Genomic DNA, 21,714 nt, shown 5'->3' with positions numbered 1-21,714 from the left:
AACCCACATTTTGGCTAAGCATTGTAAACCATCCACTCTCTGACCCTTGTACAGCCCACTACAAGGATCCACACTGCAATTTCCCTTCTTCTTTTCAAAACTTAGTGAGAATAATCATCATGTCATGTTTCTGCCCCCTGGAGCCCTTGACAAATAGATAATGTTATGTTTTTCTTACCATTCCTTAATCAACAATATTTGCAATTGTTTCAGCTTACCACTGCACATAGCACGACCTGGAGCATAACTTTTATTAGAGTTTCTTCCAATTGCTTTATTCCAATTTGTATAGCACTTTAAATATTTCAAAATGTCTATGGTTTAGGGAGGTAAACAGCCAACATGGATAGCTGGTGAATGTCTCTGTTTTGGTCTCTTACATTGGTGAACTTCCCCTTCAGACCAACTCCACTTGGAATTTTGTCACCTGAGAAATGCTGAAAAGCCAGAGGTTTTGGTTCCCGGGGGAGATCCTGCAGCCTTGTGTTGAAGAGATGAAATGATAAACCTCTCTCTCTTCTCTTCACCTCATTCTTTTTATTGTCCTCAAGCTTGAAAACCCTTATCTGGTTGTTTGCCTGAGACTTTCCTTTACAATCATAAACTCATAAAAGTGACAGATATGTCAGTCTGGTGTTCAAATTTGTTTTGTTTGTGGATATTATTCCTTCAGCTATCTTTCCCACAACATATTTTACAACATAAAAGCAGACCTTCTGGCCCAATTTTTGTTCTTTTTTCTTTCTCATGAGTCTCCTCCTGACCTTCATCTAAGCTAACAGCATCTCCATTTCTTTGCTCACTCGAGAACAGAAGGAAGCCAAATTATTGCTTCCTCTCAAAGCATCCATGGTTCTATCAGATATGCTCCCCATCTATCAGCTCACCTTGCTTAGTGAGAGATGTTTCTTTTCATATTCCAGACTTCCTCACAACATAAAACAGACTAGTTGACCTCATGAGTCTACCTCTGCTCTTAGAACAGTAATATCAGTCTTTCTCCCCAACATATTCCTGCAACTTATTCTCGACACACCCCAATCAACGCACTCCTGAGTCTTTTGTCACACTCCAACACACCGGGGTGGGGGGTGGATTTATGGCAGCCAATTAATCTACCAACCTGCATGTCTTTGGAAGATGGGCAGTACCTGAGGCACTGCAAGGAGGCCTGTGTGATCACAGGGAGAATGTGCAAACTTCACACAGTCACCATTGGGTGCCAAGATCTTTGGACCATTGGAACTGTGAGGCAATGCATTACCTCCTGCACCACTTTGGCCAGGGCAAGTAATTTATCTTTCTGTCTGGTTTTCTAATTATTTTTCTTGTGTTCACCTACCAAAGCCACAACTCTTCTCATTGGTGGGTAGTGCTGTTTGTTGATTAGGGAATGATGGGAGTAAGGCTAGCCATCAGAGATTCTTAGCACCGCATTGTGCCTGGTATCTGAATTCTCCAGGTCATTATATAATGCAGACCACGTTTGTGTTGTTAATCTTACAGAGGTTTATAAAATTTTGAATTCTGTTCCAACTGTAGCTATGGAAGACAGAGTTTACAAGAGTACATGTCTCCAGGAGTGATGGAGGGCACCCTGGATCTCAACACAAAGTCCTAGATTCAGAACAAGGTAATGTTTCTATACTTTGTGTTTCAGCAGGCTGGTGAGAGCACAATGCAAACAACTTTCCATTTCTCTCTTTAACACATACCGGGTTGAACGTCTTGTGGACAGCTGAACAGTTTTCACACCAATGCATTGCAAGCAGCTTTTAAAGATAAGATTTTTAAGATTAGCTTCATCTGTGTGATTACGTTGAAACGTACAATGAAATGTGTTACTTGCATCATATCAAAACATTGAGGATTGCGCTGGCAGCAATATGGCATGCCCGCATGCCTTTAGGGATGTGAGAGGAAACCAGAGCACCCAGCGGAAACCCATGCAGTCAAGTGGAGAACGTACAACCTCCTCACGTACAACAGTGGGAGTTGAACCCCGATAGCTAACCATTACACGACTACAGATTCTATCTTTCAAAGACTGAAAGTCCTTAGCAGCTCTCTGAGTAAAGGTGTTGAATGCTGCTTTTCTATTTATTTAATGCTGAGCCTTACAGAATTAATCGTTTCGGGTGGAGTCATTGAAATATTGTATTGACCCAGTGTTATCTCACAGAATATGTCCCAGTTGAAAGGTACACAACTGAAAAACAATAAAGCCCTGAAACAGAAAGAAATTTAAACTTGAATAGAACTTCAACTTTAAATCTAAGACCAGTGGGCATAGCCTCAGAATGGAAGGGCGTCCCTTTAGAACAGAGATGAGGAAAAATTTCTTTAGCCGGGGATGGGGAATCTGTGGATTTCATTGGAGGCCAAGTCACTGAGTATATTTAAAGCCAAGATTGAGAAGGTTCTTCATTAGTCAGGGGAGAAGACAAGATAAATCAGCTTGATGGAAGGGTAGAGCAGACTCGATCGGCTGAATGGCCTAATTCTGCTCCTGTGTCTTACCTACCTCTCCCCTTTATCTCTCTCTCCACCCCACCTCTCCAACCCCCCACTCTCTCCACTCCCCTCTCTCTCCACCCCCTCTCCACCCCCCCTCTCCACCCCCCCTCCACCCCCCCTCCACACCCCCCTCTCTCCAACCCCCCTCTCTCTCCACCCCCCCTCTCTCCACCCCATCTCTCTCCACTCCCCTCTCTCTCCACCCCCCACTCTCTCCACTCCCCTCTCTCTCCACCCCCCCTCCACACCCCCCTCTCTCCAACCCCCCTCTCTCTCCACCCCCCCTCTCTCCACCCCCCCTCTCTCCACCCCCCCTCTCTCCACCCCCCTCTCTCCACTCCCCTCTCTCTCCACCCCCCTCCACCCCCCACTCTCTCCACTCCCCTCTCTCTCCACCCCCTCTCCACCCCCCCTCCACACCCCCTCTCTCCAACCCCCCTCTCTCTCCAACTCCCCTCTCTCTCCACCCCCCTCTCTCTCCACCCCCCTCCACCTCCCCTCTCTCTCTACCCCCCCTCTCTTTCCACCCCCCCTGTCTCTCCACGCCCCCTCTCTCTCTGCACCCTCTCTCTCCCCCTCCCTCCCACCTTGATCTCTCCCCCCCTGCATTATGGGGGTGGGGTAGAGGGAGAAAGCTAGAGGGGGGGATCTCCCTCCCCCTCTCTCTATCTCCATCTCCTTTAAAACCTGGTCAGCTAGTCTATATAGATTTTGTTTGACTAATTTCCTGTCAGTCATTTACGAAGTTAAAGCTATTGTTGTGTCTACTAAACTCCTCCTCCCCATTGCCTATGATGTTAAGCATCCAAGGCCTAATATCAGCTGCCTGGTTGACAGGGAAAGTGGGCACCATGGTTTACAGAGTCAGAGTGATACAGCAGGGAGAGATGCCCTTTGGCCCATCTAGTCTGAGTTTACCACTAACTACTAATCCCACATCGATTCATTTGGTATTCTCTCTTCTTCCCATCAGCTCTTTTCCTCAACCCCCTGCAATCCCTGATTCTACCACCCACTCACCCGCTGGGGCAATTAACAGCAGCAACACACACAAAATGCTGGAGGAACTCTGCAGGTCAGGCAGCATGCCCTCAAATGCATGCACTCTGGTATTAGACACTTCAACCCTGGGAGAAAAATATTCCCTCTCTACTCTATCCGTGCCTCTCATAATCTTATAAACCTCTATCAGATCTCCCCTCAGCCTCCGACTCTCCAGAGAAAATAACCCAAGTTTATCCAGCCTCTCATTACAGCACATGGCCTCTAATCCAGGCAGCATTCTGGTAAATCTCTGCACCCTCTCCAAAGTCTCCATATTCTTCCTATAATGGGGTGACAAGAACTGTATATAATACTCCAGATGCAGCCTAGCTAGAGTTTTATAAAGCTTTATAAGACCTTTGAACTCAATACCTTGACTAAAAAGGGCAAGCATGAGATATTACTTTGGTACAGAAATCTTGTTGGGCTTACAGTGGGAAAAGCTAGTTGAATAGACTGAAACTGTTGAGCGAGACTTGCAACTTAGAAACTGTTAAATAATGCACAAATCTGAATCAGGGCTCAAATTAAAGCATAACAGGGTTGGAATATCCATTCCCATTACTAAGAAGGCTGCCATTAAGCTTAGTTCACAATCAGCATTACCTGGTAATTCTAATTGGTTGATTATTGCCCCAGCTATGGGTAAGTAACTCCACTGCCTTGTGGGCAGCCTCGGGAGAGATGAAGGTTAAGGGAGTAAACCCAGACAGAAAATCCAGAGTGGAGCCTCTAAGGCGGCTGGACATCACGGAACACCCTTCTGGCAGTTCCTGCAGCCAAACTGGTGCCAGATGTATCGCTTCACTTTCCTTTGGACTACACTGGTGAGGCCAAAATGGGGATCTTGATGGCTGGGCATCCCAGGATCTCCATACCTTCCACTCAGGCTTTACATTGAAGTGGTATCTGCTGTATTGACTGGCTTCCCTAAAATACTGAAAGATCAAAGATTAGCTTTATTTGTCTCAAGTACGTTGAAACATTCAATGAAATGCACCATTTGTGTCAATGACTAACACAATCTGAGGATGTGCTGGGGGCCTGAAAGTGTCGTCTAGCTTTTGGCGCCAGCGTAACATGCCCGCAATTTACTAATCCTAACTTGTACGCCTTTTGAATGTGGGAGGAAAGGAGAGCATCCAGAATAAACCATGCATTCACAGGGAGAACATACAAACTCCTTACAGACAGCGGTGGGAATAGAACCCCAATTACTAATCACTGTTGCTGTTAACAGCTACACTGTGGTGATGCCCTGTACTGACCATGGTTTTAATATTTATCTGCAGCTGGTTACCGATGGGAACGATGCCTTGTGCTTTGTCAGAAACTGAACAGAACCGGTGGGCAGTCGAGGAGGCCGAGCACAAGGAGCCCTGCAGTCACAGCTTTGGCCATCTCCAGGTAACGGCTCCCTCGTTTCGCAGCGGAAACTTTCTCAACCCCTTCCACGTTCGTGGCCACTTCATCCTCAACACCCACTTTCACTGCAGGTGACTGTGGCTCAGGAGCCATTTATGTCAGAGAAACTCAGGACACAGAGTGGTTGGTGCTGGACCCGCTCACCCTCTGTCTTGTTTATAGTCACCCTAAAGAAACTGACAGGGAAGGAGGATTGGATCTAACTTTATTTTCATAACTTTGACTATTCCAAACGCATTCCCATTTCTTCATTTAATTACTTTGAGCTACCTTGTAGTTTTTGCCTGGTTAAAAGTACTTCATATTTTACACATGAAATAAAATTTTGTGCCGAGTCCCTTCTTCAAGACTTCAGAGTCCTGAAGAAGAGTCTCAAACCAAAACTTCAGCTGTTTATTCATTTCCATAGATGCTGCCTGACCTGTTGAGTTCCTCCAGCATTTTGTGTGTGTTCTGGATTTCCAGCATCTGCAGAATCTTTTGTGCACACGTTTTATATTTAGAGAGAGAGGACAGAACCGGCTCTTCCAGCCCAACGAGCTACATCACCCAGCAAGCTACTGTTTTAACCCTAGCCTAATCACAGGACAAATTTTCAATTTTTCAATGACCAGTTAACCTACTTACCAGTATGGTTTTGGAAACCCACGCACCACAGGAAGAACGTACAAATTTCTTACGGAGGGCACTGAATTGAACTCTGAACTTAAGGGTAGAGTTTGGGGTTGTATACGTGGGTCTGGAAGAGATGAGGTTTGGAGTGTGGGGCTGTGTCGGTCAGGATAGTGGAGCCACTTTAATCTGGCCCATGCCTTTCATTAACATGGTCCAACACCACTTGGCTTAATTAACCTGGTGTACACTGGGACACATCGTCAGTAATGTAATAGCGTCTTGCTAACCGCTACATTACAATAGTGCCCCATATCAGTATGGTGCTGATGGCCTTTGCTGAGAGATTTTTTTGTATAATTTTTAAATTGAACTACACAGCCCCATCAAAGGCCTGGGGTCAAGAGCAGACACAGTGAGGTATGGCACAGCTTAAAATGTAATACCCCACGATGAAGGAGGTGACTTCATGGAGACACGAGGGACTGTACACACTGGAATCTGGAGCAAAAATCAAACGATTGGAGAAACTCAGCAGGTCAGGCAACCCTATAGGTGTGGAGAGATGACCAGTGTTTTGCGTTGGGACCCTACAAAGGTGACAACATGAAGACTGGCTTCCACTGGAGGCTGGCAACAGAGTTAATTGAAAGAAAGTAAGGTAGGTAGTCATAGGGCATTCCATAGTGAGGGGAACAGACAGGAGGTTCTGTGAGCCTGATAGAGATACCCCCATGGTATGTTGCCTCCCAGATGCCAGAGTACGGAATGTCTCGGATCGGGTGCAGAGTATTCTGAAGGGAGAGGGTGAACAGCCAGAAGTCTTGATACACATTGGTACCAGTGACATAGGTAGAAAAAGGGAGGAGGTCCTGAAGAGAGAACTCAGGGAGTTAAGTAGGAAGCTGAAAAGCGGGACGTCTAGGGTAGTAATCTCAGAATTGCTGCCTGTGCCACGTGCTAATGAGCACAAGAATAGCATGATCAGACATATTAATGTGTGGCTGAGAGACTGGTGTAGGGGGCAGGGCTTCAGATTCCTGGATCATGGGGCCTCTTCTCGGGGAGGTACGACCTGTACAAAAGGGGCGGGTTACACCTGAACCCAAAGGGGTCCAATATCCTAGCAGGCATATTTAATAGAGCTGTTAGGGAGGGTTTAAACTAATTTGGTAAGAGGATAGGAACTAGAGCGATAGGGTTGAGGAAGGGGAAAACAGAAATAAATCAAAGATAACGTGCAACAGAAATTATAGAAAGAACAGGCAGGCGATGAAGCTTATTCACAGCCAGTGGCATGAGTGTGGTTCAGTTAAAACAGAAAGCAATAAATACTGGACAGAAAGTGTTATATATAAATGCACGCAGCATAAGGAATAAAATGGATGATCTTGAAATTCAGCTACAGATTGGCAGATATGATGTTGTGGCCATCTCTGAAACTTGGCTAAAGGATGGTTGCCATTGGGAGCTGAATGTCCAAGGATATACGGTGTATTGGAAAGATAGGTTAGTAGGCAGAGGGGATGGTGTAGCTCTGTGTATAAGAAATAATATTAAATCATTAGAAAGAGATGACATAGGATTGGAAGGCGTAGAGTCTCTATGGGTTGAGTTAAGAAATGGCAAGGGTAAAAGGACCCTAATGGCAGTTGTATACAGGCCTCCAAACAGCAGCCGGGATATGGATTACAAATTACAGCAGGAGATAGAAAAGGCATGTCAGAAAGGCAATGTCATGATAATCGTTGGGGATTTTAACATGAAAGTGGATTGGGAAAACTAGGCCAGTACTGGACCTCGAGAGAGAATTTGTAGAATGTCTAAGGGATGGCTTTTTAGAACAGCTTGTTGTTGAGCTGACTAAGGGATCGGCTGCGCTGGATTGGGTGTTGTGCAATGATCCGGAGGTGATAAGAGAGCTTAACGTTAAGGAATCCTTAGGGAATAATGATCACAATATGATCGAGTTCACATTGAAATTTGAGAGGGAAAAAATAAAATCCAATGCATCAGTATTTCAGGGGAACAAAGGAAATTACAAATGGTATGAGAGGGGAACTGGCCGACGTTGACTGGAAAGGGATATTTGCAGGAAAGACAACAGCGAAGCAATGGCTGGAGTTTCTGTCAAAAATAAGGAAAGTGCAAGACAGATATATTCCAAATAAGAAGAAATTTTCAAAGGGAAGAAGGACACTACTGTGGCTGACCACTGAAGTCAGAGCCAAAGTAAAAGCTAAAGAGAGGTAATACAAGGAAGCCAGAGCTAATGGGAAGATAGAGAATTGGGAAGCTTTTAAAAATTTGCAGAAGGAAACTAAGAAGGTTATTAGGAAGGAAAAGATGAATTATGAAAGGAAGCTGACGACTAATATCAAAGAAGGTACTAAGCTTTTTTTAGGTATATAAAGGGTAAAAGAGAGTCGAAGTTAGATATAGGACCAATACACAATGATGCTGGAGATATAGTATTGAGAGAGGCAGAGATGGCAGAGGAACTGAATGTGTATTTTGCATCATTCTTCACATTGGAAGACATCTGCAGTATACTGGACATTCAAGAGCATCAGGGAAGTGAAGTTTGTGCAGTGAAAATTACAACTGAGAAGGTGCTCAGGAAGGTTAATTGTCTGAGGGTCGATAAATCTCCTGGACCTGATGGAATGCACCCTCGGGTTCTGAAGGAAGTAGCTGGAGAGATTGTGGATGCATTAACGATGATCTTTCAAGAATCGACAGATTCTGGCATTGTGCTGGATGACTGGAAAACTGCAAATGTTACTCCGCTATTTAAGAAGGGTGGGAGGCAGGAGAAAGGAAACTACAGCCATGTTAGCCTGACATCAGTGGTTGGAAAGTTGTTGGAATCGATTGTTAGGGATGAGATTACGGAGTACCTGGAGGCACATGACAGATAAGCCAAAACCAGCATGGTTGCCTGACTAACCTACTGCAATTCTTTGAGGAAACTACAAGCAAGGTAGACAAAGGAGATGCAGTAGGCGTGCTGTACTTGGATTTTCAAAAGGCCTTTGACAAGGTGCCGCACATGATGCTGCTTAGCAAGAGCTCATGGAATTACAAGGAAGTTACTAGCATGGGTGGAGCATTGGCTGATTGGCAGAAAACAGAGAGTGGGAATAAAGGAATCCTATTCTGACTGGCTGCCAGTTACCAGTGGAGTTCCACAGGGGTCGGTGTTGGGACCACTGCTTTTTATGATGTATGTCAATGACTTGGACTACGATATTAATGGATTTGTGGCTAAATTTGCCAATGATACAAAGATAGGAGAGCAGAGTAGTGTTGAGGAAACAGAAAGCCTGCAGAGAGACTCAGATAGTTTAGGGGAATGGGCAAAGAAGTGGCAAATGAAATACAATGTTGGAAAGTGTATGGTCATGTACTTTGGTGGAAGAAATAAATGGGCAGACTATTATTTAGATGAGGGGAGAATTCAAAATGCAGAGATGCGAAGGGACTTGGGAGTCCTTGTGCAAGATGCCTAAAGGTTAACTTCCAGATTGAGTCGGTTGTGAAGAATGTGAATGTAATGTTGGTATTCATTTCCAGAGGTATAGAACATAAGAGCAGGGATGTGATGTTGAGGCTCTATAAGGCACTCATGAGACCACTCTTGGAGTATTGTGTTCAGTTTTGGGCTCCTTATTTTAGAAAGGATATACTGATATTGGAGAGGTTTCAGAGAAGATTAACGAGAATGATTCCAGGAATGAAAGGGTTACCGTATGAGGAACGTCTGGCAGATCTTGGGCTGTATTCCCTGGAGATCAGGAGCATGAGGGGGGATCTCATAGAAACATTCCAGATGTTAAAAGGCCTGAACAGATTAGATATGGCAAAGTTATTTCCCATGGTAGGGGATTCTAGGACAAAAAGGGATGACTTCAGGATTGAAGGATATCCATTTAGAACTGAGATGTGGAGAAATTACTTTAGTCAGAGGGTGCTAAATCTGTGGAATCTGTTGCCACGAGCGGCTGTGGAGGCCAAGGCATTGGGTGTATTTAAGGCAGAGATAGATAAGTTCTTGATTAGCCAGGGCATCAAAGGGTATGGGGTGAAGGCAGGGGAGTGGAATTGACTGGAAGAATTGGATCAGCCCATGATTGAATGGCGGAGGAGACTCGATGGGCTGAATGGCCCACTTCTGCTCCTATATCTTATGGTCTTATGGTATTTTGGAAATTTCTCTGATCATCAACCAATGTGTGTTTGTTCCTGGATCGAAGCAAATGTTCAGAGAAATGCTAGCTGTCCCAGAGGTTTTGAGCACAAGAAATTCTACAGATGCTGGAAATCCAGAGCAACACAAAATACTGGAGGAACTCAACAGGACAGGCAGAATCTATGAAGGGAAACAAACAGTTGACATTTTGGTCCTGATTAAGAGTCTTGACAAGGAATGTGAACTGCTTATTCCCCTCCATTGATGCTGCCTGATCTGCTGAATTCCGTCAGCATTACATGTGCATTGTTCAGTAGTTTTGAGAGTCTGGAGCTGTGCAGAATACCTGCAGCCACTGGGCAGCTGTGGATTTGTTGAATTATATTTGCCTACCACCTAAGTCTTGGGGTTAACAGAGTAAATGAGGAGAAGAGAAGCCTCACATTGTTCTCGTGTGTGTTCTCCCAGGTTAGTGAAGATGGATCTCTTGTTCCTCATTACTTTCTCACCCCAGATTCCTTCAGTCCTCCAATCTAGAATCCTTCTCATTCAGAAAATCAGAGTTAAAAAACACAGAATCAATGGAGTGAATTAAGTGAATTAAGTTCCTCAACCCCATTGCACCTGCAGCCAACCTGACCATAATAGGAGATGGGCTGAGACAGGGACTGGAAAAACTTCATGAAATGATCATCAAGAGGTGGGTATGGAGGGACCAGTGCAGGGTTGGAAAAAGCTGCAGGAAGTTCTAAACTCAACCAGCTCCACCACAGGCACTACCTGTAGCTCTTTGACAAGGCTTAAGTTGAAAATGGCAAGTCCTCTTGAGAACCAAGACTGGATTGTTTTTAGTGGGGTCACAGTTGAAGGTGGATGTGCTGAAAGAGCATAGAGAACAGTTATGCCAGAATAAGACTGTCAGCATCTTTTATAGTTTACCTGACCAAATTGTATTTAGATTGTAGTACTTGTTCTGTGTTTAATGGTCAGAAACTGACCTCTTGATCTCACAATCTACCTCGTGATGATTTAGCACCCAATTGTCTACCCCCTCGTGATGATTTAGCACCTTATTGTCTACCTGCACCATACTTCCTGCATGGGTATTACACTTTATTCTGCTTTTCTGTTACTGTTTTACTTCAATGCACTGTGTAATGTATTGATTTTTCTGAACAGTATGCAGGACATGCCTTTCACTGTACCTTGGTACATGTGACAATGAGAAACAAATTTCAATTCCAATTCCCGTCAGTCCACTCATCCATGTCAACCACGATGTCTATCCAAACTAATTCCATTTTCCTGTGTTTGGGCCATAATCCCCCGTAAGCCTTTTCTATCCGCGATCCTGTCTAACTGCCTTTTATACAATGTAATTGTCTCTGTTGCTACAACTTCCTTTGGCATCTTATTCCATACCTACCTCACTCCAGGCGAAAAGGTTGCTTCTTCACACAGCTTAAGTTTCACGAAGCAAATCGCTGAGACGAAGCTTCACTCGGACTCCGAGTAGCTACTCTACTGCAGTGGGATTGATTTTCTTTTCAAAGATCATGCTTGAATTAAAGTGTGGTCTGGTCCTTCCATGTTACCTGTTTGAGATGTCAAAGGGTGGATGAGGGCAGCATCTGAATGCAGTTCTCCTGTGACTGGTTCTGTCCTGAATCTGCTCCTCACACCTCTGTGTGGTAAGTGTTAAGAGTGAAACATCAGAATGCAAAGCTCCTCGATTATAAATTACCTTGGAGACACAAGGGACAGCAGATGCTGGAGTCTGGATCAGCACACAATCTGTTAGGGGTACTCAGTGGGCTGGACAGTATCAGTGGGAGGAAAGGAACTGTTGATGTTTTGGGTCAGAATCTAACGTAGAGTTTCAATGCAAAGCTCATCATTTCCTTCCCTGACGGTACTGTGGAATAAAACTGGCTGGGATGTGAAAGGGTTGACCTTTGAGGAGCGTTAGATGTCTTAGGGTCTGTAGTCAACGGAAATCAGAGGATATCATTGAAACTACTAAATTATGAAGGGAAGGAAAGAGGGAGGAAAGGGGCTTGCTTTGCTGTTTGTCATTGCTTTGTCACCGGTGGTGTTCTGTTTTGTTGTGTTCAGAGTTATTTTGCCAAGCGTTGTGGGCATGTTACGTTGGTGCCAGAATGTTATGATGACACTTGTGGGCTGCCATCCACACATTCTTAGTTGTGTTGGTCATTAATGCAGACAACAGATTTCACTGTATGTGTCCATGTATGTGTGATAAATAAATCTCAATCTGAAAGGACTGGAGAGAGTGGAGATGGAGATTTCCATTACTAGGAAAATATAGGATCTGAGGGCAAAGCCTCAGAATCTCTTTAGAACTGTGAGGAGGAAGAATTTCTTCAGCCAGAGGATGATGAATCTGTGGAATTCATTGCCACAGACAGCTGTGGAGACCAAGTCATTAGGTGTATTTAAGGCCGAAATTGATGTTGATTAGTAAAGGAGTTCAAAGTTCAAAAAGTTCAAAGTACATTTAATTATCAAAGTATGTATACATTATACAATCTTGAGATTCATCTCCTTACAAGCAACCACAAAACAAAGAACCCATTTAAAAAAAAACCGTCATACACCCAAAGTGGGGAGAGAGGGAGAGGGGGAGAGATATCATGCGAACAATTAAAAAAAAAGCAAATAGGATTCAGAACAAAAAGTCCTTAAACTTGAAGCCTGGAGCAGGCCACTGCCTCGACTTCAGTTCAGCACAGACCCGAGTACATGTGGAGAAGGCCAGTGAATGGAGTTGAAAAAGTCAGCCAGGTTGGAATGATGGAGACAGTCTCGATGGGCTGAATGGCCTAATTCTGCTCCAATACCTTATGGTCTAATGATAAAGCCAAGCTCTGACTTGCTCACTAATCCTGCCCTAGCTCTGCTTCAAGTGAGCACGAACTAATGTTCACTCTGCACTGTCTCTTTCACTTGTTTGAACTGAGAAATTGCCATGAACCTCTGGTTCTGTTTTTCTTTCAGGAACCACACAAAGTTGTATGTTGGCGATTCATGGGGCAGGGTCTACGCTTGGTCTGTTGAAGGCTGAGGAGGAACAGAGCAGGAGATCAATGGCGGTGGATTCTATGAAGGAACTGTGGCTTCCAATGAATCAGAATCAGGTTTAATGTCACTGGCATATGATGTGAAATTTGTAAACTTAGCAGCAGCAGTTCAATGCAATACATGATAAGCATAGCAAAATAGGATTACAGGAAGTATATATATGTATATTAAATAGTTAAATTAAAAATAAGTAATGCAAAAACAGAAGTAATGAAAAAATCAGTGAATGAAATCAGTAATGAAAAAGTAGTGTCACCGATGAACGTTTTGTCTGAAAAAGCACCTGTTCAGAGAGTTTCTTATACTTATTCATATTTGGAATAAAGTGTTATGTCCAACTGATCCAGATACTAAATTGTCGCAAAGAAATAGACCTAGCAAGATGCTAATGGAAAATGATAAAAAAAATTACATTTGAAACTTTGAGGCTATGGACATTTCTGGAATATTATAACCTATTCAATGAGACAATTGACATTTGAATGAGGAAAAGGAAAATCTACTTTTTCAAGGTTTCAGGCTGTGGGTGATTGAGCATTGAATGAGTTTAGCTACTCCAATTTTGAGGAAGGGTCATTTGCTGAACTCACAGAAAACAGCCTGGAACAAGCGTGCTGATCAAACAGCAAGAAACATTTCACTGTAGCTCCTTTGTAAAGGAAATAGTTTTGCAAAAACAATTGGATTTATTAGATGTATTTGAACAGACGGGGATGGAGGGATATAGACCACGAGCAGGTAGTTGTGCAGTTTAAATTGGCATTATGGTCAAAATTCAAAAACTTCTAAGTTCAAAGTAAATTTGGTATCAAAGTACACATACTGTATGTAACTGTATACAACCCTGAGACTCATACTGTATGTAACTGTATACAACCCTGAGATTCATACTGTATGTAACTGTATACAACCCTGAGACACATACTGTACGTAACTGTATACAACCCTGAGATTCATACTGTATGTAACTGTATACAACCCTGAGACACATACTGTATGTAACTGTATACAACCCTGAGATTCATACTGTATGTAACTGTATACAACCCTGAGACACATACTGTACGTAACTGTATACAACCCTGAGACACATACTGTATGTAACTGTATACAACCCTGAGACACATACTGTATGTAACTGTATACAACCCTGAGATTCATACTGTACGTAACTGTATACAACCCTGAGATTCATTTTCTTGCAGCCATTCACAGTAGAAGAAAGAAATACAGTGGGATCTATGAAAACTGCACACAAAGACTGACAAATAACCAATGTGCAAAAGAAGACAAACTGTGCAAATAATAAAAAATATTAAATAATACTGAGAACATGAGTGGTAGAGAGCTTGAAAATGAGTCCATCGGTTGTGGAGTCGGTGCAATGGTTGGCACAGACATCAGAATCAGATTTATTATCTTTTATGATGTGAAGTAAGGAGGTCGTGTTCCTGGGCCCATCAAGGGCTGAAGGCTCTGTTGCTGTGTTGTAATGTTTAATGTTCTCTGTTCTGTGTTCTAGAAACTTAAGCAAAATGCACTTCACTGAGATTTTCATTTGTACCACTGAAGGTTGACACATCAGTGTCAGAGTTTTAATAAAGTTATCATCCTAAAGTGTGTATATGATCCATCTCTTCATTTGCCTGTGTTCTTTCTCACATTCTGATTCGAGTTTCATAATCAGATGTTTCAAACATGAGGACTACCAAACTATGGACATTGTTGGTGAATGATGATGCTGTTCCTCAGTGCCAAAGATATTGGAAGCAGTCCCTATTTTTTCTTTGAGATATTGCCAAGGAAAACATCATGCAAGAAGATAAATTCACAAGCAGTAGGTCAGCTGGGCTCTGAAGATGGGGATTAAGGTGCTTTTAGAAGAAGCAGAAAAAAAGAGTTGATCAAGAGAAGAGCAGTAAAATAGGTTGAGTCCCTTGTACAGATGTTGAGTGTCTGTGTCTCTTCATGGTTCCTGCCTGACCTACTGAGTTCCTCCAGCAGTTTGTGTGATACTCTAGGGAAAAAAGGATGCTTTGTCACTCATACTCTTGGTTTGTACCATCTTGTAAATAGTCCTTTGACAGTAAGGGCACTGCCGGAGCCTACAGAGCAGGGGTTCCCAACCTTTTTAATGCCATGGACCCCTACCATTAACCAAGGGGTCCTTGGATCCCAGGTGGGGAAGTCCTGCTACATAGGAAGCAAACTAGAATGAGGACTTAACAACGCAAAAGGCACTGGAGGTACTCAGTAGGTCAGGCAGCATCTGTGGAAGGAAAAGGACAGTCAACGTTTTCGTTTAATACAAAATGTCTGCTGCCCAGTCCTTCCATAGATGCTGCCTGACACCTTGAGTTCTTCCAACATCTTTTGTTTTGCTCCTGATTCCAGCATCAGTCACTGAAAGCAAGCATGCAACTACAGCAGGCAGTGAAGAAAGCTAATGGCATGCTGGCCTTCATAACAAGGGGAATTGAGTATAAGAGCAAAGAGGTCCTTCTGCAGCTGTACAGGGCCCTGGTGAGACCACACCTGGAGTACTGTGTGCAGTTTTGGTCTCCAAATTTGAGGAAGGACATTCTTGCTATTGAGGGAGTGCAGCATAGGTTCACAAGGTTAATTCCCGGGATGGCGGGACTGTCATATGTCGAAAGATTGGAGTGACTGGGCTTATATACTCTGGAATTTAGAAGGATGAGAGGGGTTCTTATTGAAACATATAAGATTATTAAGGGATTGGACACGCTGGAGGCAGGAAGCATGTTCCCGCTGATGGGTGAGTCCAGAACCAGAGGCCACAGTTTAAGAATAAGGGGTAGGCCATTTAGAACGGAGTTGAGGAAAAACTTTTTCACCCAGAAAGTGGTGGATATATGGAATGCTCTGCCCCAGAAGGCTGTGGAGGCCAAGTCTCTGGATGCTTTCAAGAAAGAGATGGATAGAGCTCTTAAAGATAGCAGAATCCAAGGTTATGGGGATAAGGCAGGAACTCGATACTGATTGTGGATAATCAGCCATGATCACAGTGAATGGCGGTGCTGGCTCGAAGGGCTGAATGGCCTACTCCTGCACCTATTGTCTATTATCTGCAGTATCTTCTGTCTCCAAGAAATGAATGTCAGTCTTCTAGAATATATTTATTGTAACGGCTGTATCATTATAGTGGTTACTTTTTTAACATGATGTAAATGCACTTTAAACTAAATGTCAATCTTCTGGAATATATTATTATTTGTTAGTTTATTTGTGATAATAGTACTTTGTGTTGTGTGTGAGTGATATGTACTGTGTTGTGTACCTTGGTCTGGAGCAGAAGTTCCCAACCTGGTGTTCATGGACCCCTTGATTAATGACATTGGTCCTTGGCATAAAAAGGGTTGGGAATCCCTAGTCTGGAGGAGCAATGTTTCATTAGCAGCAGAGCAATCAATTCGCAGAGAGTGAGAGCTTTGCACAGGTCAGGGAAAAGAGTTTGAAAAAGGAGCATTTTGCTCAGTGCATTAACAGCAAATCAATCAATTCGCGAGTCATTAGTGGGAGCCAATAAAAGTAAAGCAGGGTCAAAGCGGAGCGGCCATTGTGTGAGTGAACCAGTGTATGAGTGGGAACCTGAGGCTTTGGCCTAAGAGGCTTCGGCAAGCAGGCACAGGTGAGTAGCAGGTAAAGCTGTTGTGGTGGTTGAATAAAAAGTCACTAAATCACAGCTAATTAAATAAAGTAGGGAAAATACAGGATGAGGTGATGTGCTGTAGCTACATGATGTGGACACTGGTGGAGTCCATTGTGGTTCCTGGTGACCACATCTGCAGCAAGTGTTGGCGGCTTGAGAAACTCAGGCTCAAAGTTGATGACCTGGAATCTGAGCTTCAAAACACTGTGACACATCAGGGATGGGGAGGGTTACCTGGATTCTCTGTTTCAGGAGTTAATCACACCCATGAGATTAACTGTCTCAAATTTGGCCTGTGGTCAGGGACAAGAGGGTGTGACTGCGAGTGAGGCGGGTAGTGGAATCCAAGAGTCAGTGCTGGAGGAGCCTCAGCCCTTGAGCTTGTCCAGCAGGTCTGAGATTCTTGCTCCCTGTGTGGATGAGAGTGGGGACTGTAGGAAAGTTGAGCAACCTAACTGTGGCACCATGGTTCAGGCAGCCATTCAAGAGGGGGAAAGAGAAGAGAAATGTAGTTGTAGTTGGGGATAGTATAGTCTTGGGAATAGACAGAGTTCTCTGTCGCGAGGATAGTGCCTCCCAAAGGCTGTGTTGCCTGCCTGGTGCCTGGGCTCAGGACATCTTATCTGAGCTGCAGAGGAATTTGCAGTGGGAGAGGAAAGATCCAGTTGTTGTGGTTCACATGGATACCAACGACATAGACAGAATGAGGAAAGAGGTTCTGCTAAGGGAATTTGAGCAGCTAGGGACTAAATTAAAAAGCAGAACCAAAAAGGTGGTGATCTCTGGTTTACTACCTGAGCCACATGTGAATTGGCAAAGGGTCAAGAAGATTAGAGAGTTAAATGCATGACTCAAGGATTGGTGTGGGAGAAGTGGGTTTGAACTCGTCGGAAATTGGCACCAGTATTGAGAAAGAGGGAGATGTATTAATGGGACAGGCTCCACCTGAACCATGATGGGACCTGGATCCTAGTGAACCGCATAACTAGGGCTGTGGATAGGGCTTTAAACTAAATAGTTGGGGGTGGGTTCAACAAATTAGAAAAGTATGGATAAAATAAAAGAGAAAAGTGTGGATAAAGATAAAGAAAAAGCAAAAGATAAAAAAAGAGAAAAGAGTGGAGTAAAGAAAAGTCAAGTGCAAAAGAGAAAAAGATTACAAGATTTTAAAAGCACTGTTAGTGTAAGGGCACTTTATTTGAATGCCCTAGTATTTGAAACAAGGTCAGTGAACTTGTGGCACAAATCAATATAAAGGGGTATGATTTAGTGGCCATTACAGAGACGTGGTTGCAGGGTGGAGAGGACTGGGAATTAAACATCCAAGGATATCAGGTAATCTGGAAGGATAGGCAGGAAGGTAAGGGAGGTGGGGTAGCACTCTTAATTAAAGGTGAGATCAGAGCAATAGTGAGAGATGATATAAGATCTAAGGAGCAGAATGTTGAATCTATCTGGGTAGAGATTAGGAATAGTTAAGGAAAAACATCACTGGTGGGAGTTGTCTATCGGCCACCGAATAATAACCTTACAGTGCAACAAGCAATAAACAGAGAAATATCTGAGGCATGTGAGGATGGAACAGCAGTTACCATGGGGGACTTTAACTTGTACATAGATTGGGTGAATCAAGTTGGTTGAGGTAGTCTTGAGGGGGACTTCATAGAATGCATCCGTGATGGCTTTCCTGAACAGCATGATACTGAACCTACAAGGGAATATGCTATCTTAGACTTGGTCCTGTGCAATAAGAAGACACGTAGTCCTCTTTTATTGTCATTTAGTAATGCATGCATTAAGAAATGATACAATATTTCCTCCGGTGTGATATCACAAAACACAGGACAAACCAAGACTGAAAAAAAATTGACAAAACCACATAACTATAACATATAGTTACAACAGTGCAACAATACCATAACTTGATGAAGAAGTCCATGAGCACAGTAAAGTTCAAAGTCTCTCAAATGTCCCACATCTCACGCAGACGGGAGAAGGAAGAAAAACTCTCCCTGCCATGCCCGACCACAATCCGACTCTGAGTCATCCGAAAACTTCGAGCTCTGATCAGCTCTCCGACACCGAGTACTGAGCGCCATCTCTGTCCGAACAATTCGACCTCCTTCTCGGCAAGGCAAGGCTAGGGATTTTGGGGCCTGCCCTCCGAAAGATTCCTGACCACGCAGTAACGACAGCAGTGAACGAGCGTTTCAGAAATTTCTCCAGATGTTCCTCTGTGCTTTCACGTCCGTCTCCATCAAATCAGAATTGTCCACGGCCCCTATTTAACAGATACGATATCATTTTTCACCGGAGAGCTGTGCAGACAGGTGCACCACCATCTTCTCCTCCCGCCCAAGTAAAGTTAGTGATCTTGTAGTTAGGGATCATCTTGGAAAGAGTGATTACAGTATGATTGAGTTTGTCATACAAATGGATGGTGCAATAGTTCGATTGAAAACCAGTGTATTATGCCTAAACAATGGAGACCACAATGGGATGAGGGAGGATTTGGCTAGTGTAGACAGGAACACAGGCTGTATAGTGGGACAGTTGAGGAACAGTGGAAGACTTTCGAAGGGATTTTTCACGGTGCTCAACAAAAGTATATTCCAGTTAAAGCAAGAACATAAGGGTGAGAAGAGCCAGCCTTGGATAACTAAGGAAATAAAAGAAGGCATTAAACTAAAAGCTTGTGCATACAAAATCGCCAAGCGTAGTGGGAAACTAGAAGATTGGGAAATCTTCAAAAAGCAACAAAGAACCACTAAGCGAGCAATAGAGAAAAGGAATATAGATTATGAAAATAAACTAGCTCAAAATATACAAATGGATAGTAAAAGTTTTTATAATTATATAAAGCAGAAAAGGGTGGCTAAAGTGAACGTAGGTCCCTTGGAGGATGAAAAAGGGGAATTGATATTGGGTAACGAGGAAATGACAGAGGCTTTGAATGACTATTTTGTGCTGGTCTTCACAGTGGAGGACATGTCTAACATGCCAAAGAGAGATGTTATGGATACGATGTGAGGTGAGGACCTCTTTAGTGATAGCTATCATAGAGAGGTAGTGCTGAGCAGATTTGTGGGCCTGAAGAAGGATAAGTCCCCTGGTCCTGATGGAATGCATCCCAGGGTACTGAAAGAAATGGCAGAAGTTATAGTAGAGGCTTTGGTGATGATTTACCAAAATTTTCTGGACTCTGGGGAGGTCCTGGTGGATTGGAAGATGGCAGATCTCATGTCACTGTTCAGAAAAGGATGTAGGCAAAAGGCAGGTAACTTAGTTTAACATTTGTAGTTGGGAAAATGCTTGAAGCTATCATCAAAGAAGGAATAGCGAGGCATCTGGAAAGAAATGGGTCCATCAGGCAGATGCAGCATGGATTCAGCAAAGACAGGTCCTGTTTGACAAACTTACTGGAGTGCTTTGAGAAATAGTGCAGTGGATAGAGGGGATCAGATGGACATTATTTACTTGGATTTCCAGAAGGCATTCACTAAGGTGCAGCATAAAAAACATGCATAGAGTTGGGGGTGATGTATTGGCATGGATAGATTGGTTTACTACTAGAAAGAAGAGAGTTGGGACACATGGGTGTTACTCTGGTTGGCAATCAGTGGTGAGCGGTGTGCTACAGGGGTCGATGCTGGGTCCCTGTTCATGATATACATTAACGATCTGGAAGAGGGGACTGAGTGTAGTGAATCTAAGTTTGTTGATACTAAATTGAATGGAAAAGCAAATTATGCAGAAGATATGGAGATTCTGCACAGAGATTGTACATAAGTGAAGTGAGTGGGCAAGGGTCTGGCAGATGGAATATAATGTTAGTAAATGCGAAGTCATGGAAGGAAAATGGAAGGAAAAATGGAAGAGCAGGTTATTATTCAAATGGTAAAACATTGCAGCATGCTGCTGTGCAGAGGGACCTGGGAGTGTTTGTGCATGAATCACAAAAGGTAGGTTTGCAGGTGCAGCAGGCTATCAAGAATTATATTGGGGTGTTGGCCTTCATTGCTAGAGAGATTGAATTTAAGAGCAGGGAGGTTATGCTGCAACTGTACAAGGTACCGGTGAGGCTGCACCTGGAGTACTGCGTGCAGTTCTGGTCTCCTTACTTGAAAAAAGATATACCAGCTTTGGAGGTGGTACAGAGGAAGTTCACCAGGTTGATTCCAGAGATGAGGGGATTAGACAATGAGGAGAGATTGAGTTGACTGGGACTGTACTCACTGGAATTCGGAAGAATTTGCCTGCTGCCAGTGGCCGCAGGTGGGGACGTCGTAAATGGTGTGCGAGGAAGGGGAAGTGAGGCGAGCGGGCAGGAGTCTGTTCCAGGAAAAAAGCAAGCCCTAGCCGGCCGGCTCTCCCGTCCATTCTGCTCTACAATGGATATTAAATTGGACTACATCCGACTCCAATGAAATACTTGACGGGTTTACAGAAACGGACGTGATCCCGGACACCGCCATTCAGCTGTTCATTTAAGTAACAGTTTTCCCCCAAGCCATCGCACTACCAACCTACTGCCCTTTACTGTGCCTATTGTCTTGTTTATTATTTATTGTAGTGCCTGCACTGTTCTGTGTACTTTATGCAGTCCTGGGTAGGTCTGTAGTCTAGTGTAGTTTTTGTGTTGTTTTACGTAGTTCAGTGTAGTTTTTGTATTGTTCATGTAGCACCATGGTCCTGAAAAACATTGTCTCGTTTTTACTGTGTACTGTACCAGCAGTTACGGTCAAAATGACAATAAAAAGTGACTTGACTTGACTTGACTTGACTTGAATGAGAGGAGATCTTATAGAACTGTATAAAATTATGAAAGGAATAGTTAAGATAGAGGCAGGAAAGTTGTTTCCACTGGTAGGTGAGACTAGAACTAAGGGACATAGTCTCAAGATTCGGGAGATTAGATTTAGGACTGAGATAAGGAGGAACTGCCTTTCCAGAGGGTGGTGAATCTGTGGAATTCTCCGCCCAATGAAGCAGTGGAGACTACCTCAGTAAATATATTTAAGATGAGGTTGGATAGATCTTTGCATAGACGGGGAATTAAGGGTTCTGGGGTAAAGGCAGGTAGGTGGAGATGAGTCTATGACCAGATCAGCCATGATCTTATTGAATGGTGGAGCAGGCCCAACGGGCC

General features: G+C 43.6%; 1 protein-coding gene across 2 annotated transcripts in view; it reads left to right on the top strand.

Moving 5' to 3' along the window:
• wdfy4 (WDFY family member 4) overlaps nt 1-14,496 on the top strand; it is a 351,254-nt gene extending 336,758 nt beyond the window's left edge. For both annotated transcript variants that reach the window (XM_063070340.1, XM_063070339.1), the window contains exons 60-62: nt 1,543-1,633; nt 4,854-4,968; nt 12,809-14,496. In XM_063070340.1, the coding sequence (XP_062926410.1) occupies nt 1,543-1,633; nt 4,854-4,968; nt 12,809-12,875 (273 nt within the window). In that variant the 3' untranslated portion in view covers nt 12,876-14,496. The remainder of the gene's footprint in view (nt 1-1,542; nt 1,634-4,853; nt 4,969-12,808) is intronic.
• The last annotated feature ends 7,218 nt before the right edge of the window (nt 14,497-21,714 follow it).

This window comes from Mobula hypostoma, chromosome 18 (genome assembly GCF_963921235.1).
Source record: "Mobula hypostoma chromosome 18, sMobHyp1.1, whole genome shotgun sequence".
In the NCBI taxonomy this organism is placed as follows: domain Eukaryota; kingdom Metazoa; phylum Chordata; class Chondrichthyes; order Myliobatiformes; family Myliobatidae; genus Mobula; species Mobula hypostoma.
The sequence above is the reverse complement of the archived record's forward strand: the minus strand, read 5'-3'. Positions and strand labels throughout refer to the sequence as shown.